Source organism: Gadus chalcogrammus, chromosome 20 (genome assembly GCF_026213295.1).
Source record: "Gadus chalcogrammus isolate NIFS_2021 chromosome 20, NIFS_Gcha_1.0, whole genome shotgun sequence".
Taxonomy (NCBI): domain Eukaryota; kingdom Metazoa; phylum Chordata; class Actinopteri; order Gadiformes; family Gadidae; genus Gadus; species Gadus chalcogrammus.
This window is the reverse complement of record NC_079431.1, coordinates 11,339,826-11,359,244: the sequence shown is the minus strand read 5'-3', so window position 1 is coordinate 11,359,244 and position 19,419 is coordinate 11,339,826. Positions and strand designations below refer to the sequence as shown.

General features: G+C 41.5%; 1 protein-coding gene across 5 annotated transcripts; it reads left to right on the top strand.

Annotated features, from left to right (window-relative positions):
- The first annotated feature begins 699 nt into the window (after positions 1 to 699).
- stx19 (syntaxin 19) lies at positions 700 to 19,182 on the top strand. Of its 5 annotated transcripts, XR_008893533.1 has the most exons (6): positions 2,730 to 3,085; positions 4,460 to 4,862; positions 4,962 to 5,198; positions 5,692 to 5,904; positions 7,427 to 7,716; positions 18,773 to 19,182. XR_008893533.1 is itself a non-coding variant. In XM_056580236.1 (5 exons), exons 2-5 carry the CDS (start codon positions 4,638 to 4,640, stop codon positions 7,661 to 7,663), a joined length of 912 nt encoding a protein of 303 aa, XP_056436211.1. In that variant the 5' UTR covers positions 700 to 831; positions 4,460 to 4,637; the 3' UTR covers positions 7,664 to 11,490. The 5 variants fall into 5 exon arrangements, 4 of the variants coding, with proteins under 4 accessions (XP_056436211.1, XP_056436213.1, XP_056436212.1 ...); XM_056580236.1 differs by lacking the exons at positions 2,730 to 3,085; positions 18,773 to 19,182 and adding an exon at positions 700 to 831 and having other exon boundaries at positions 7,427 to 11,490; XM_056580238.1 differs by lacking the exon at positions 18,773 to 19,182 and having other exon boundaries at positions 4,608 to 4,862; positions 7,427 to 11,490.
- Positions 19,183 to 19,419: the final 237 nt, after the last annotated feature.

Here is a 19,419-nt window from a genome sequence, read left to right as displayed (position 1 = left end):
TTTGCTCTGTCTTCAGGTGACAGCATAAGCATGCTGGCCAAGCCCTTATCAACAAAGAATTGGACATGTCGCTTTTTTGCCTTCCATTCCAATACGTCCTGCATTAACTTTGTTTCAAGGATGCCGGGAGATAAGATTGGCTTTCTGAAAAGCTGCCATTGAAAACTTAACACCCAAAAATGAGAGACCCACCAGGGCTAAAATAAGAGTGTGTTTTCTCCACATTGTGAACATGTGTTGTACTTCATAGCATTATATCTAAAATGATCTTATCTTGCACTGTAAAATAACTCTATTATTGGAGTTAATTTAACTGCAAGACATTGGATTATGGATTATTTTGTTGGTTTAGAAGACTGAATAATTTCTTTATATATGATTTTATTTTGTCATCTAATTTAGTGCAATTACAGTTGTTTGTAGTAAACAATATATGCACTATATAGTAGTTAGAATTCAGATAAATGTTTGACAAAAGTTTTCATAACTCTCACGTTGTGTGAAGGCAGCTCATGCAACGTGAGACAAACAACATGTCCAATCACTCTTTATCATAAGCAGACTTTTAACAACAACATAACCTTGTGACCTATGTTTGCTGCTGTGACGAACTCCTCTCCACTGGCCTATTTTATGCCGACTAGAGCCTTATCTTGGCAGGAACATTCAGTTTGTTATTCCCTTAGTTTAACTCACTCCCACACAGTGGGATGAGATGAGTTGTTTCTCAATGTCGAAAGCTGTTTACGTTCTGCAAACTCTAAACAGAGCATGATCCTCATCATCCACTTCATTTTGGAAGTTGGAAATATGATGCTGCACAATGCCAGGGTAAATATGAAACAATATACATTTGTATTATTATTCACAACTTTAGTTATTTCATGTGTTACTCTCCCTCTGTTTAGAAAACTACGTTTTACTCTCTAAAATATTGAACTTTCCAAAGGAATTGTTCGTAGCAGGCGCTTGCAATACATTTCGAATTATAATAAATGGCCATATGGACTTGTTGAAACAAACACATAAATTACATCAAATGTGTTGTGTGCTGTGTTATGGTTGAGTGGATCAGCAAGCCCTCGCTATAGTGGTTACTGCGTACTCTAAATCGTATGCACAACACAGCACAAGGCTTACAGTAACACACACGTTTCTGAAAACTCAAGAACAAGACTGTCACAGATGAAAAGAGTGGTGTTGTCTTAATAGTCACTACTTACCTGATCAGTGCAACTGGAAAAGGAAAATATTGGTAATTCGTTCTGCTAGTCTTTCAATTTCGACAAGATGCTGATGTGAGATTTGTTTGTTTTGATGAATCTGATTAAGGAAGGTGTTAGATGGAATATTTGGAATAGCAGTAACAAGAGTGATGGCTTTGCACTCTAGACTTATTCGATTTATAGACATTTTAAGATTTGACTGGTCAGTAGGAACCGCCCATTAACTCTAAAGTTTTGACTTCTTGCTTCTCTTTCATCTTGCCAAACCATCTAACAAAACAAAAAGGCCACCTCAGGATTTCTGAGGTCTACGAGATGTTATCCAAAATAGATTGAATAGTTTATCCAGTTTGTTGCCGAGTTTGCAAGCAGAAGTATGGCTTTGTATATGTGAACAGTTACAAATTCTGATCAAAACACACAAGCACACACACACACACACAAACAAACACACACAAACATACACACACGCGCACACACACACACACACACACACACACACACACACACACACACTCACACACACACACACACACACACACACACACACACACACACACACACACACACACACACACACACACACACACACACACACACACACACACACACACACACACACACACACACAAACACAACACACAGGACAGCTGAATAGGTATCACTAAGAGGAAACAGGTTCAGCAAAGTAAACTTTATATTCCAATGCTGAGGAAGGGGTATTTTGACACTCCTGACACAGTGAGAACCGGCTTTTTGCTTTGTTGTCACAATATCTTGCCATTAGGGATAGATGACTCACCGTTAGCACAGTACTGCAGCAATATAGCGGCATACCATAGCAGCTACCATAGCAACAACCCCGATACAACTTCTCTGATATTTTTTGCATAATCATCAGATGGTTAATTTCCTTTTGGTCTGCTTCAACAACCCAATCAGATCCCAATGTACACACACTGTTGCCTTCTAATAGAGTTGACACGTTTTTCTTGTCAGTTGTGCCCTTAAGAAGTTGTCAACGTTTCTTGATTTGTTCCCCTTATGCTAACTTCTAATATCTCCAAACCTGTGACCGTGCATTTCCAACTCTTGGCTAGGCCTTGGACAGGCCTTTGTGCCTGGGTTCCTTCCTTGTCTGGCCAAAAATAAAAAAAACAGACCAAATCCTAGAAGAGAAGTCTGATTGCAGTCAGAAGTTCCCTCAAATCAAAAGTTGTACTACTCTGATAAGCTATGGAGTGTACAATCACCCACATCAGAACATGTAGAATGATTCGAACCCATACCAGAAACCCTATGCCTTGGCCCAGAGAGCCGACCCCATAACCTATTGTTATGCCTCCACAATGTTAACACAATGCAATGTTTGCTCTGTGCTGTTTTCCTAGGCTGTGAGGAGCCGCAGGGTAGGGCTTATGTTTCCCAAGCCTCTCCCCCTCTTATTTACTTCAGTACGTCACTTCACATTTCTCCAGATAGGCAAATGGTGCCCTGGTCTCAACTGGTCTTATTGGCTGTAACAAGGCCTCCTTTATCACTAGAGGAGGGGTTTGAGGCTGCCAAACAAATACTTCCAAAGAAGTTTTGCATTCCCTGTGTGTGTGCGTGCGTGTTCTAATAAGGGTCTGGAACTACCGGAATATGGAACTGATACTTACTATCTAAATGTTTTCATTACTCTTAAACAGCGACGGAATGGTAAATTGAACATCTCAGCATAATAACATAGGCTCCAGATCAGAGGGAATTAATGATAAGAAGTTACGCTCCGTGTAAAGCTGTTGGGAAACAGAATTTGGATCAGGGGGCCGACACTATGAGAGCGTTTGTCATCATTGAGAACGGAAAACAATAAGGTAAAGGCTATGCTTATCTAACTTTCTCACTTTATTTCATCATGCTATTATTTTCAATAATAGATTTGTAGACACTGAAATGGATTTTGTTCTATTTGGACAAGACTATTCATGTCAGCAGGAGATACTCTGTAAATAAAGCCAAAAGAGAAGATAAATAGGCAAAAAACGTCTAGCTTTTTCCTACTAGTCGTAGTAGCATTTCTAGGGAGGTGTGAGCGTCAACACGGGCAGCTCCCCTGTGAACACCGCCAGAGACAGATGGATGGTGCGAGAGGGAAGAAAAACAAACCATCCAATCACAGACACAAAACGTCCCAGGTCCCCTCAGTCGCAGCTTCACAACGCTGTAGGAATAAACCTAGGAAATACGCTTTGCTTCACAAAAGTACCTCTAAACAGTTCTACACAGCAACCCCCCCCTCCCTATCACCCACCCTCCCTGGGGGTGTACGTGGATGGGTGTGAGAGAGGGAACGAGTAGGAGGATGCAATATGAGGAGGAAAGAGAAAATAGCACAGGATGGAGAGGAAGAATTAAAGGGATGGTGTGAAATTACCCACCAGGTCTCTCACCTCGAGTTGCAGTGGCTCAGTTCCCAGAGAACAATGAAAACTTTCATATTCCTAAGCCGTGCCTCTGAGCACAATCGAATGGCTCCACCGAAAATGCAAACAATAATACTGTAGAACACACACTCTCGAAGTGAAAACAGAAGCATTTCAAAGCACACAATGCAAGTTTGTCATTTTAGATACAATGATAACATGATTTGTACAGTTTATAAGCACATATATTTGCACTTTGAGGAAATGCAAACTTTGTTGCAGAGGATTGCACTATTATATATATAAACCTGTGATTCATTTAGACACACTGACAAACGTTTCTCCTTGGTTTGGATATCTTGCAACATTTTCCTCGAGAAAACGACACATAAATATGCTTCTTGTTTATCAGGATTCCCTTAAGTTTACTAAGTCCTCTTAGGAAAACATATATCCTTCAAAAGTGCACTCTACTCTGTCTGTGCGAATGGGAAGGTCTTATCGTTCTCATAATGTTGTTATTGGTATGGACATGAAGGATTATGTTTGGCAAAGAGGAATACATTAAAAAAACTTCTCATGGGAAAATAACCAAGAGTCATCCTGATTGATGCTGCAGGCTAGCTGTCCATTTATCTCATGCGGTTTTTGTTGTGACTATTAATGATGCATTTCATGATGTATAGAGAGGGGCGATGGCAATAGCGGTATGCATCACTGGCATGACTTACCGTTTCTACGTATTAGAGTTGTCCCCAAAATGATTCAGTTTGGACGGTGAGAGCAGCATGGATTCTGTACAGAGTGTGCTGTGTTTGATTACAGGACATTTGGAGAGGATAGATCTGTGTTTTTTCAGAGAAAGGGATGAGATCCGTGGAGAATCCTTCACTGAAAGAGAACTCTGGCAAGGCATTCCCCTGCTCCCCCATGACCAGCCTCCTGATAACCAGTAAGTGATTGTGGAACCCAGTGGGGGTTGAGGATTAAACGACAGGCGGCAATGAGGGACCGTTTGGATGAATTGCGCCAAAAGGCCCAGGAAGACCCAGACCTTGAGGCCGAGATCATCTACGACCCCTTATCTGGGGTCAACGAACCCGATGACCCGACGGAGGTGGACTTCACCACGCCGCGGGCTGTGGTGTTTGAGGAGGAACCCGTCATTGAGAACTTCCTGTGTGAGGCCCAGCGCATTCGAGATGAGATTACAGAGTTGGATGCAGATGTAAGTTACGATCTTCTTTTAACCCTGCAATATTATCGGACTGTCGACGTCGAAGTTGTCGCGTTATCCCTCTCTCATGTTTGTGATACGCATTCCTAGGTGGTTAAATTCAGTCAACAGCAAAAGACACTGGTGGCCACAATGCGTCGATTCAGTGTGATGAAGAAGGAGAGCAGCATCACCAGGGACATCAAGCTGCAGGCTGAGGGGCTCCACAAACGATTGAATGCCCTTTCGAAAGAAGCCCAGAAGACAGAGGGTCAGCACGGTCCCACCGCTGCCGTGTCCCGGATCCAACGAACGCAACATGCAGCCCTTCTACGGCAGTTTCAAAAGGTGAGAAGATAGACCGCCCTATCTACCTCCCTACCTACAGCAACCTACAAATCAACGGCATCGTTCTGTGCCGGTCTTTTGCAATCTCTTCATGTACTTTTGTTGTTCGCTAAAAATGTATATCAGTCATTCTGAAGTTTGGTCATTTCAAATTCATCTCTTGTTGTTCCTGTGGTGTTATTGTGCTTGTTAAAGTGATGGACAACAGCAGGATCTGAATACGTTCAGGACTGTAGGATGTGGTCTGAATGCCCAGACCTCATCTGAATTCCCAGACCCTTTTGGTTTCATGAAACATCATTTTCTGATGCTTAATGCACACCTTGATAACCCTTTATAACATAATGAGAAGTAAATTACAGATTTTTGTTCATGACTTTAATATCTGCGTATTGCTGTTTTTCATGTGAAGTATGTTAGTATGCTTTGAGTTGTTCACCTGAAACCCCTGCTTTGCTCCCTCCCTCTTTTACGTGTCCTTCATTGTGTCTAGGTTATGTCCAACTACAATACAGGGTTGTTGACCAAACAGGAGCGCTGTAGGCACTTTATTATCCGCCAGTTGGAGGTTTCGGGGCGGGAGGTGACAGAGGAGGAAGTGAACGACATGGTGGCCACAGGAAAATGGGAGGTCTTCAATGAGAACATGCTGAACGATGCCAGGATCACACGGTCACAGCTGTCTGAAATTGAACAGCGGCACAAGGCAAGAACTGTGTTTTTATTCACATTTACGCACCTTGTGGTTGAAGATGCAGTCAGCACGATTTGAGAGTTGTGAAGTGAGAAGCAGAAAAACGCAGAAGAGATTTCTATAATAAAACCCCAAAAAGAAAACACCTCCCTTTCTGCTCCCTCTCCTCCGAACTTCGTTGAGATGTGACAAATTACTCTCAAATAAAAGTCCCTATCGCAGGAACTGAGATCTATTACTTATCCTTATTGATCTTCAGATCATCTAATCCAATCCCAAACTACTACATCACACCGAATGGCTGAGCGCCTGAAAGTTGTGCCCTCAAACAGCCTTTTGGCAGAGGGCACATAGTCGCAGCTCCCCTGCTCAACTTCCTCTATACTTGCTTTGCTTTGCATTGCAGGGAATCCTTCCAACGTAAATATATAGCATAAAACAAACAATTTGTAATAATCCTATTCTCAAGAGCGCCGAGAATGAAATACACTTTCCACTGTTGAATTGCGTAGTTGTGTGTAGTTCCCCCGGGGTGCCTGTGTGTATCGTTTTGTGCTGTGTTGTATCTGTCTAGGTGTCACATTCCAGGTAGCTCTCCTAGACAGGACACAGCAATCAGTGTTTGTCCTGTGGGGTCACCAGTGCACCAATCAGGGCCGATTATAAACAGCCTGCAGGTAATGTTCATAACAGGAACATTACATTATCGCAGACGCTGAAAGTCTATCTGGCTTTGACCTTGTCTCGCCATGGGGGGATGGCGGCGTCAGTCTCGAGGGTCCACATGGTTTCAATGCCACTCTGCAGTGGTGCCCCACCTTCCAGGGCCCTCTTCAAAGGGCCACCAAAGCCACCAATTCCACCAAAGCTGGAATTCTCCACACACTTTCGTAGCATTCTACATGTTGGATGTTACCAGACGCTTCATGTTTCGTGGGGTAGTAGGTGTGCAGAATACAGTGGCGTGAAGGCTATAAGAGGAAGTTGAACAGGTGATCTGCCACTCTACGCCCTCTGTCAAGGGGCAAGCCCTGGTGTAACTTGCACCCCTCTTTTGTAAAGGATTTGGATTGGATGAGATGGTTTTATGACTGTGAATCATAAGTTATAGACCTGATCCCTACTCAGTTAGTAACCTAAATACTACTTTAAGAACTTATTCAGTCTTATGGAACTGGCATAGCCAATGATCCTTGTTTTGGGAGAGACTGTAATTGATTTTTATCAGAGCATTTGGATGCATAACTATCTATAACCAGATTAAAATTTAAATAAACTGCGGTAGATCCACATAATATCAAATGATTGGATTTCCTATAAATAAGGGTGTGTATTTCCCTTGAGATATTTTTTTATTCGAACCATAGCTTCTCTTTAAGTGCTGAATTTAAACTCTTACATGTGGATGATCAATATTTATGCAGTCAATTGACTGAGCTATCCTCGGCAAGACTTGTCATGGGCGAAAACATCAACTGACTTCTGCGATATTCAGTGCTGATTTGTGTTGTCTTTATGTTCAACCCACCTCCAGGAGCTTCTAAACCTTGAGAACAACATGGTGGAGCTGAGGGATCTGTTCACTGACATTTACTTGCTTGTTGAAGAGCAAGGGGCCCAGATTGACCACATCCAGACCAACGTAGAGAGAACTGCGGACTATGTGGCTGTTTCAAATGAGAAGTTCAAGCTGGCTGCCAGGTACAAAAGGAAGAACCCCTTGAGACAGCTCTGCTGCTGCTGCTGCCCTCCCTGGAGATGCTGCTTCTAAAACAGTTATCCCTTGGCAGCAGATAGACAGCCGGGTATTGGTGAATGTCAAAGGTAATTGTAGCTTTGTTACATGTATATCTTTATTTTCCATTTAACGGTTATGCTGCTTATCCATGGTACAGTAGTGAACGATATGAAGCATGCATTTCGCGAAGAAATTATGAATTACTGGGAGAAAGAATGTAGAATGAAGTTCTCTTGAGCAACAATGTTGGATATATTTGTCATAGTAGGTCTATCAGACAGATATAACCAACACAAATATGATAGAGACTGATGGCTATCCGGACTGTAAATATATGACTGATTTGATACTTTGTGAGCATATATTTCTTACTATTTACCACCATGCACAAAGTCAGCTTTCACATGCGATTGAGATGCAATTACCCAATACACTCCTGAAGCTCCACTTTATTGTCTATATAGCGCTTATTTATCACTTTAAAACCAACATTTCAGGTCCCATTGTATAGTTAACTAATGCACCAAATGTAGGTATTATCTATTGTCCTATTTGTTTATATTTTGTCTATTACTATGTTCTATGATACCATTGTAAATGATGGGTTATCAAATAGAGATGAGGTAGCCAATACATGCACCAATAAAATGAAAAACAGAAACCATTCCCTCATCCTATGCTGATGCTATCACTTCAACACTATCTATCTATCTATCTGTCTGTCTGTCTGTCTGTCTGTCTGTCTGTCTGTCTGTCTGTCTGTCTGTCTGTCTGACTGTCTGTCTGTCTGTCTGTCTGTCTGTCTGTCTGTCTGTCTGTCTGTCTGTCTGTCTGTCTGTCTGTCTGTCTGTCTGTCTGTCTGTCTGTCTGTCTGTCTGTCTGTCTGTCTGTCTGTCTGTCTATCTTTCTATCTTTCTATATATCTATATATCTAACCTGCCCCTTCAAATCCCAGATCCTATCATATAGGGAGTTGGCAAAGTTTTAGAAGTGCTGACATGTTGTAGTTCAATTCAACAGTATTTTAATTACTTTAAATTAAAACCTTTGAATATTGGTCAAAACAAATTGTTTTTAAGGAAATTGAATGGGCTTCTCCATTCCTTCTTCAGTATTCACACAGTGAAATCTATAAGCACTAATACCGTTGAAGCACAGGCTAACTATTAATGTTGATAAGATTAAGCTGACTTGACCGATTTCCTTTCTGTCCCTGAAATTTGATTTTATTGTTGGTTGGTTTAATTTGTTTGATTCGCCGCTTCTGGAAATCCATGGGGCTCTTCCAGAAGAAGGGTCCCTTTACACGTTGAACTTCTCTAACATCCGGTTCATCCATCTCTCATGGGCAGGACCATCTCAACAGGTGTCTGCTATAGGCGGCTATATTTGAGGTGTAAATACAACCCAGGTGTGTTTGACTTTACAAATACAAAGGGAACCGGGTGTGGACGAGCCAGACCCGTAACACTGGTTTGAATGTGTGCAGCGTTTTTTGGGGTGGGTGGTTGGACAGTATTCAGATAACATTGACACAATGTCAAGAAAGAATATATTATAATATATTGCATAATGGTATTATATAACATATATTGTATTCTATACACGCACACACACACACACACACACACACACACACACACACACACACACACACACACACACACACACACACACACACACACACACACACACACACACACACACACACACCGAACACACACACACATATTTCTATACATATATATATATATAAATAAATATATATATATACATACATATATATATGTTAAACATGTATGTATCAGTGATATGCAAATTAACTAAACTATTGTCTTTTGCGACCTCAGTTTTCAAAGGCGGTGACACAGGGAGATACATTAGGTTGAAATGAAAAGAACTAGGTTTCCCAGATGTACTTGACCCTGATCTCTCGCCACGAGGCAAAGAACCTGAAGAACTGAATGAATCGTATTACCACTTCATGGTAGCCTACTACTATTATATACTATCATAGCCTACTTTTTATTCATCAAACATGAATTTACAATTTGTATGCTAAATGTGTTTTGCTGGGGCATCAAAGTATGGATTATATATTAAATTAAAATAACTTATTATTAATAGTAATCATAATACTAATTGAAAGTATTAGCAACAATAATACTCATTATTATTTGTATTATTTGTATGATTATTGTACGTCTATTTTACATGTGTATTATTATTATAATGGAGTCCAAGTCATTGGTATGTCATTCAGCGTTCCTTGTAATTGAATATTCATCCACCGGTAGAGTGTCTGGATTCCTCGTTCTCCTGGAGAGCAGCGTTCACTTTCCACTGGAGCTCCCTCTCCATACAGAACATTTTCATTTTAGCCAGAGAGTTAAACTGTCGGGCAAGTGCACGTTGCTAAAAATACACACTGTAGGCTTTTGTGGTGTGAAAAACTGAAACCTCAAACCCTTTGATGGAAAGTGTAGTCGCTTCAGTGAAAGCAGCGGATCGTATTTGTCTGACTTTGGCACTGTGATTCCCGAGATATAATATGGGGATTGTTCAATATCGCCCCGATTCTGAAATTATTAGTGAAAGCTTATTCATTGTACCAACTGCTGAGGTAGGACTAAATTTGGGGAAGTCGGTGCAGGGAAATAGTTTAAATAGGCTAATGAATCGATGCTGTTATCGCGGATGGGTTGATATTAGTTTGATCTCAAAATAATGCATCCGCTACTTCTTTCCAAAAGCTGGGACATTGAAGACTTATAAAATTTATCAAAACGCATATCATATTCGATAAATACGAACCTTCGTGGAACTTCGTACATATTGACCGATGGTTGGTTATAAATCGCAGCCTCCAGCGGACAGTATGGCACCGAGAAATTACAGAAGAGGGCGCAAGTAGGCTATACAAAAAGTGCTCCCAGTACGGCGCGTCAAATCACAACTCATTCCTTTGTCTTGTGACAAACAGACAAAGGATTATGTCAAGCTTGTTCAAGTTATAGTTTACAGAGGCCAGAGATATTCCTCTTTATTGGAAGGGATTTCAAGGATTTTGCTGTTACACTTCCCTTTTTCTCTCTCACACACGCACACGCACCCACACACACACACACACACACACACACACGCACACACACACACACACACACACACACACACACACACACACACACACACACACACACACACACACACACACACACACACATATATATATGTATATATATAATCCTATATATACTGTATATATGCACAATAAATAATTTACATCAGGCTGCTGATCTCTATAATGAAATAGAAAAAGACCAAAGTGACTAATGCCAGCGAGTCAATTGCTATTGTCTCATTTCAATTTCAGTCCACATTACAGGTAATGTGATCCGGGCTCCATGCTTTATTCTACATTGTCATCAAACACAGACCAATATCGATTAGATGGCTTTTAAGCGTCTTAATTTGATTCAGTCCATCAGATAGGCGAATGGAGAGCCGGCGCTGTTATGGGCTGAGGCAGGAGTGCATTCAGCACTATGTCTGCGCTCATAATCAAAAGCTAAAGGCTGGCTGGCGTGGTGCCTCAGCCACAGGACAGACTGCACTGCTGCACAGTAATAAGGGAACAAGGGCGACTCTCTCACCAAGACCTGTACCTCTTTGTAAGCCTAGATTGGTATCTATTCATGTCCAAATAGTGTGTGTGTGAGTGGTGTGTATGAGAGGTGTGTGTGGATATCTTTTAAAGCACCAGGGGCTGTCTGTTTTCCTATACGTATGTGATATTTTGTTCACTATATGCTGTGTGTGTATGTTTGTGTGTGTACATGTTTTTTTTAATCACGTTTTTGCTATCTTGTGCTTTCACAGTGTGTGTGTGTGTGTGTGTGTGTGTGTGTGTGTGTGTGTGTGTGTGTGTGTGTGTGTGTGTGTGTGTGTGTGTGTGTGTGTGTGTGTGTGTGTGTGTGTGTGTGTGTGTGTGTGCGGATGGGTGTGTGTGTGTATCTGTGTGTCTCTTTCTCTGTGTGTGTGTATGGGTGTGTATGTATATGTGTCTTGGTGTGTGGGTGTAGGTATGTGATGGCGTGTGGGTAGTACCTACAGTAAAAGTCACTGGGTTATGGATTACAGTGGTTTCAGCTTACCTTGATATTCACCTTGGGGACTTTATAAAGTGGCTGAATCCAAGACAGTATTTAAACAGTCATTAGGCCTGTGCATCCACTATCCCCCTATCGCTTAAACCTACAACTCTTTATTCAATGTCTAAACACACACACACACAACCGCACACACACACACACAAACACACACACACACACACACACACACACACACACACACACACACACACACACACACACACACACACACACACACACACACACACACATGAACACACACACACACACACACACACACACACACACACACACACACACACACACACACACACACACACACACACACACACACACACACACACACACACACACACACACACACACACAAGCACGCACAAACACACACACATAAAAACGTGCACATACACATAACATCTACAGTAAGTGTTACCCTTCGCTATAAGTGGAGAACAAAGATTTGTGGAAGGAAATTGTTGTAAAATTGACCATATTGAAAGAACTTCATAGAGTAAGAAAGAGAAACTAGAAAAATAAAGATCCAAATTAAGAAGAATGATGTACGTTTCTCTGTTCCTTGATTGTGAACTGATTTTTACTAATTGCAAAATATTTTAGCAAAACCACAGTTTCTTCAATGGAAACGGATGCCAAACACAAAATATTTTGTTCCCCTTCCCATCTGTTCCACTGCTCTCTCTCTCTCTCTCTCTCTCTCTCTCTCTCTCTCTCTCTCTCTCTCTCTCTCTCTCTCTCTCTCGCTCTCTCTCTCTCTCTCTCTCTCTCTCTCTCTCTCTCTCTCTCTCTCTCTCTCTCTCTCTCTCTCTCTCTCTCTCTCTCTCTCTCTCTCTCTCTCACCCTCTCTCTGTGCTGTCTTAAAGTGAACTGTCTCCTTTTGAAATGGAATGTGTTTACTGGAGATTATTCAACTTCACCCCTGGAAATGGGAACCACCATATTACACGCGTCCCTCTCTCCTCGGCAGCAGGGTGAAAAAGGGAATGAAGTAATAATTATAACTATCTTCCCAGAATATATTCATCCGTGCGGCAAAAATATTCTATTTGCAGCTGCCTTTATCCCATTAATAACATTTCAAGTGTGTGTAAAGTGAACTGCATTTAAATTGGCTATTCAGCGAAGAAAGAGGCACGGGCGCCGGGGAAAGAGAAGGGAGCCATCCCCGTGATGTGACAGAGGAGCTATTACCAGACCCGGGGATGAGAGGTGTCGCACTGGAACACAGAGCAGGGGAAAGTGACTGCCTGTGGCAACGTGTTTGATGCGATGAAGAGATAGCATGGGGGGGGGGGAGGAAGGATTACAAATGATGGAGAGTAGAAAGTCATCGGTTAGGAGTGCGTGGTGTCAGAGTTTAAGAGGGAGAGGCGTGGACTTCCTCGACCATCTCGGAGGCAGACTTGGAAAGGGGAAGGGCTGTGGGGATGGATGTAATGTGTGCCATTATGGTACTTATGTGTTTATTTCATCACACAGGTGCCGGCGGCAGCCCCGGTGAACTAAGCTTATTCATGTAACAGTGAGTGACATGAGATAACAAAAGAAGATGGTATACTTGCTTGATCCTGGAGGAAAATGAAGTAGTACATTAGTACGGACAGTAGTATGATAAAACATCGAAAAATCCCTCAGCAAAGAAACTATCTCTATATACACAATGATAGTAGTAGAAATGTCCCATTCAAAAATAAATACCGCAATAATTGATTGTATAAAATGGATGAGACATGAGCGTTCATAACTCTCATCTCTTGTTGCTCTACTTGTTCTGTAAACTAATTTATTTTGTAAGTCGCTCAACCATTGAAAATGAGGTGAAACAATGCTGAACCATTATTCTGCGTAATCAGGGTGTATTTGTCTTCGGCTGTAAGATGTAAACAGAGACAAACATGCAGACAAACACACACACACACACACACACACACACACACACACACACACACACACACACACACACACACACACACACACACACACACACACACACACACACACACACACACACACACACACACACACACACACACACAAATATACTGACAACTTACTTTTGTGGGCTAGAGCTAGGGGAAGAGAATAGAGAGAGTAATAGGTAACTTCCCTAAGCACCCTGTACATTATATAAGACTCAATTATGTTAAATACACCATACATCATATTATGAATATACTAAATTATAGGACCATGTGTATGGTGGGAATCTGAATGTGCCATTTTATTTGGACATGCATGATCTACTGTTTTTTATTGAACTGATGAGCTGATTTATGGGATTATTGTAAAATGGGATGGTCAACCAAATCAAGCTGTAGATCTTGTTTTCATCATTTAGGGAATTTGAATGCATCTCTAATGGTCTCTGATGATAATACAGAACTGGAGTAAACGATTGACTCAATATTACCTAGACAAACAGAAACAATATGCAGCTCTGGCTAAACACATTATGCAGAAATTAATTATATAAATAGTATCATCTGTAAGTAGGCCCCCTCTAATTATTATATTATTCATGTTCTTCTCTCTCCCCTCCTCTCATCTCCCTTCCCCTCCTCTCCTCTCTGCCCCTTTCCTCTACCCTCCTGTCCTGTCCTGTCCTCTGCTCTCCTCTCCGCTCTGCTCCTCTACTCTGGTCTCCTCATCTCTTCCCGCCCATCATCTCATCTCTTCTCACCCATCTTCTCTCATCTCCTCTCATCTCCTCTCATCTCCTCTTCTCTCCCCTTCTCTACTCTCCTGTCCTCTATTCTCTTCTCTTCGCTTTTCTCCTCTCCCCTCATTTCTCCTTCTCTCTCCCCTGTACCTCTCTTCTCCTTTCTTCTATCTCTGACAGACAAGACAATCACGAGCATGTGTGTGTATGGGGTGAGAGGGGGGGAGAAGGGGGGAGGGGGAGGAGGAGGTAGTGTCTGCCTGGGTTCCGATGAAGGTTGGCTTCCACAGTTGAAATTGATACCCATGGATTCCACTCCACGGTCGGTGTGTGTGCCGGACAGACCTGTGTCCATAACATCAGAATGAAACAGCTGCCATATAGTCGTGCTTCTTAGATTTCGCATTTGAGCAGCACTCATAAATTGTTATTGAACACTTTGACTGTCAGACAGCTGGTTTTTTGATGCAAGCGACATTCTTCCGATAATGGTTTTCTAAGGAGTTTTTGGAGCCCTTTCTTTCCATATGTGGGCAAACTGAGAAACAAATAGTGGACTATTCCTGTCTCGGAGAGGGATTCCCACAGTGAGGAGAATATCCCACCACCTGCGATATATTTCAGAAGGACAGCTTGCAAGTGTTAGTGACACATCTAATTGCTTTTATTATTGCATTTATCAAACCTTCTTCTGCAGAAGATTCGACAAGAATAATACTCTCCTGTCCGGCAGTTAATCCATTCAGGTAAATGGATGGATGGAAATACAACCGACTGAAAATGATACAGCTATAGATATAACTGTAGCTACAACTCTCGTCACTAGAGGCTGCTAATGAGGAAATTGCAGGTTTAACATGATCAAGTAATTTGTGATAATTTACTGTTTAAGGGCTGAAGTAGGTTTCACCAGGCCACCCTTGATTAATATTTGCTGTCTGGAGAAAACCAGAGTTTGGTTAATTTTTTTTGGCAATTATCTTTATTCAATTATATAACCAACATAAACCCTGTGCACAAGATGGAGGCTGAGATTTAAATAAGTAAACACAAGGAGTGTTCGTGTCGCCATCAACAAAAAGCCTCAGTTTAACCATCAGGTGTTTACCTGAAACATCTAGTAGGTAGTGGGACAGAAGACGGTTGGACAAAACGTAAAAGACCAAGGACTACCTACTAGCTGTTCGTTGCGGATTGGGACAATAACAAAAAAACGATAGCAATTGTTAAGGCTTCACAAGGAAAGCATCTTCAAGAATCCAACTTCAATTGTGTTTTTTAAAGACCTATGGTGTATTCTGAAAGGAGAACCAATCTATTGTATTACTAAAATGTTTTTTCCCCAGTGGTAAAACACTCGAGGATTCCATCGGGAATAAACAGTGAATAATTAATAATGAACCATGAGCAAGGCACTTTAATTAAAACTATGAACTTAAATTGAATAAACAAGTAAACTGAAAGAGAGAGTTTAAAATCTTTATTATTATTATATAATGATATGTTTATTATAATTCTCATTATTATTCTTACTCAAACTGTTCTTCCTCTTCTACTTCTACTTCTACTTCTACTTCTACTTCTACTACTACTACTACTACTACTTCTTCTTCTTCTTCTTCTTCTTCTTCTTCTTCTTCTTCTTCTTCTTCTTCTTCTTCTTCTTCTTCTTCTTCTTCTTCTTCTTCTTCTTCTTCTTCTTCTTCTTCTTCTTCTTCTTCTTCTTCTTCTTCTTCTTCTTCTTCTTCGTCTTCTTCTTAAGCTTTTTTAACTTTGCCTTTATTTTCTATTTTAATACTAAAATGCCTTTTTAACTTTCTATTTTACCCATTTCTTTGCATATGTTTTCTTTTACTTAACTTTTATTTAATTTTAATTGTATGACAATGTTTATATGTGAAGCCCTTTGAGTCTGCCTTGTGTATGAAAAGTGCTATATAAATAAAGTTGCCTTGCCTTGCCTTGCCTTCTACCTTCTTCTTCTTCTTATTATTATTATTAGTAGTAGTATAAATATTAAAAGTAGTAATAGTAGCAGTCAACCTTTTCTTTGGCAATTTGTGAGTGCGTGCAGCATGTGTGATTGTGTGTGTGTGTAGTGATTGTGTGTGTGTGTGTGTGTGTGTGTGTGTGTGTGTGTGTGTGTGTGTGTGTGTGTGTGTGTGTGTGTGTGTGTGTGTGTGTGTGTGTGATGGTATGGATGTGTGCCATTTGCACCTCTGTGTTTGTGTGTGTATGTGTGTGTGTGTGTGTGTGTGTGTGTTTGAGGGTGTGCCGTGTGAGGCATTAGTTAAAGCAGTGTCTGAAGACACAGCCCCATCTGCTGCCCATCGTCACTCATCAACACTCTGCCTGACATTGGCCTGGGGCATCCAGAGAGGTGACAGCTGAGCCTGTAGCCAGGTGACAGACACCTGAGAATGCCTGTGTGGAGGTGTCCAGGGTGTGGATACGTTGGAGGTGAAGGTTAGCAATAGCCCTTCCATGAACCATTCCGTTACCACAACTTTGCAGAAAAAAAGAATCTCACCACCACCTAACCAGACTTGGATGTTTTTATGCCGTGTTGATTGACTATCTAATACAGTAGATTGATAAAGAAAGTAAGATAGATTGGTTATCCCATATGGGAAATTTGCGTGGCACAGCCGAAAGCACAGGAAAGTAGAAAATTAAAAGTGATATACAAAATAAAAGGATTCCTTTATCCCTCATCCCAGCTATAATCATTTTATCGCACCTTTTTTGGCTTTGCCCATTCTCTCTTTCCTCTTGTTTCGTCGCCTGTGTCTCACTCTGCCTCTTTGTATTTTTACACGCTCCACCACTTTATTCCCCGTTCCTGTGGCTCTCTTGGCCTAGCGGGCTCCCTCCGCTCTCCAGCGCCCCTCCGGGGATCTCCCTGACACCTGTCTCACTGGCACATGTTGGACAACAACCAGCCAGCAAACACTGATCACTCAATCCTCCTCTGTCCAAATATTGCAGGCTGTTCGGTGGGGCGGCGAAATCAGTGGGAAACCCGGGACATATCTTATTCATGAAAGCCATGAATTATTCTCTGAGATATGAACCTCTGTCACGTAAGGCAGGACCATGCGACAGATAGATGGAGGTTGTTTAAAAAAATATAAAAAGGGGGCATTGAAGGAGTCTGGGTAGAGGAAGGGACAAACAGACACGCAGACAGACAGGGGGGGAAGTATGTAAAAAGGAAGGCTAACAGATGAATTAGGTTACAGAGGCACAGAAAAGAGAGGATTGGAAAGATCTGTTTTTCTGAGAAGGGGGGTTAGACGTTGTAGAGACATTGCTGTGCTGTAGAAAAAGACGCAAAGAATATAACATCATAAATGTTTTCAGAAAACACATCAATATTCACATTCAGTGTTCTACATGTTCAACAACGTATATTCACATTTAAAGAATGAGACACTTAAAGTGCTCCAGATTTGTGTACCCTCAATCCTGATTTTTTTGAAAACTGAATACAAGTTGATTTTGTATTCAGACTCTTGGGAATCTCTGATGATACCAACTTTATTATGTTTCCATTGGTTCCACTCTGGTCTTTAACAGCGTGGAGTGGAGTAATGGAGTATCACGCACACACAAGGAACTCTATGAAAAATGACATAATTTGTTTTCATCTGTCTTGTGTTCAAGCAGAGAGGGCATTGAGGCTTATCTTCACACCTCCATGGTTCTGATCCATTACGGCTCGAGTGTGGAAGCAATATAACATTGCATTAACAATCGAGTTAGGGGCTTCAAAGCTCGCTGTCGTTTCATGCATTCTGTTAATTCCTACATGTGAACGCATACAGCAAATGCACACATTCATGCGTATCCCTCACAAGCTACACTAGGAATGAAGTCATGCCTTCGTGCTAAGTCTCTGCACTATTTGATTCATCTCTTTCAGTTTAGCTTCAATGCAATGTGGAAGTTCCGCCGTGTCCTTGTGTGCTTGTCTGTTTGTCTGGCGGTTTTATGTTGGCAGTTTGATGTCTTTAGCTCTCCTTGCCTTCCGTGTTTAAGCATCTGCCTCCGGGCCGGTTCAATGTTTATCTTCCGTCTGTGTTTGTATTTGCTTTCCTTACCAACAGAAGATCACTGTGAACAATGGCATAACAAAGGAAAGGAACAATGCTACTGATATACTACTACCCTCAGTGTGTTTGTGTGTGTGTATGCGTGTGTGTGGGTGTTTGTGCATGTGTGTGTGTGTATGTGTAAATGGAACAGAGAAGTATGATTTATATGATATCCAAACACTGTTACCTTCACTTTAGTTGTTTTTTCCCGTAACAGGAAATCAGAGGGAGGCTAGGTTGTGGCCCCTCAGTGTCGGACCGCCACAGTAGACATGGAGGCACTGAAGAGAGGACTTCCGCTCCCAGAGGACTTTCAGTAATCTCGCCGCTTCACGGGAGCGGTGGGCACATCTATTCCTAACAGACAATCTAACAGATTGAAGAGGCCTGTGGCGCCGGTAGACAAAGAGATGGAGAAGGCAATGAGAGTGAGGGAAATACTGAGAAAATGAACAAACAAACTCGCAAACAAGTAGTGAATAAGAATAAGAATTAGTACACAAATAATGCATTTGATTTGCAGGGCACTTCTTTTCGGACCCGAAGACGTTTAATGAGTATTCCTCATCATTTACTATGTGTAATCGAATATGCAGCAGAAGAAAAAATGGAAATAAAAAATCGCCACATGCAATTATCACACATGAGGCTCAATCTTTATTTCCAACTTTATCTCAGAAAACAACATCTTTGTGAACAGCGGACGCCTTTTAACTGCTACCTTTTAACGACCATCTTAATTACCTCACTTCTGTGCGAGGAGGGAACAATGTGGGGCTGGCTTTGTGGAAGACTTCGGATCATTGGGCAAAGACGATAGACGAGATCTATTCAATTACAGGAGGTGTACCGGACTAGCACTAG

What these genes read in the sequence shown, in the direction of transcription:
- stx19 (XM_056580236.1), top strand. Translation starts at nt 4,638, where the DNA reads ATGAGGGACCGTTTGGATGAATTGCGCCAAAAGGCCCAGGAAGACCCA. An exon ending in TTACAGAGTTGGATGCAGAT is followed by an intron (nt 4,863 to 4,961) that starts GTAAGTTACGAT and finishes ACGCATTCCTAG; the next exon opens with GTGGTTAAATTCAGTCAACA. An exon ending in TTCTACGGCAGTTTCAAAAG is followed by an intron (nt 5,199 to 5,691) that starts GTGAGAAGATAG and finishes CATTGTGTCTAG; the next exon opens with GTTATGTCCAACTACAATAC.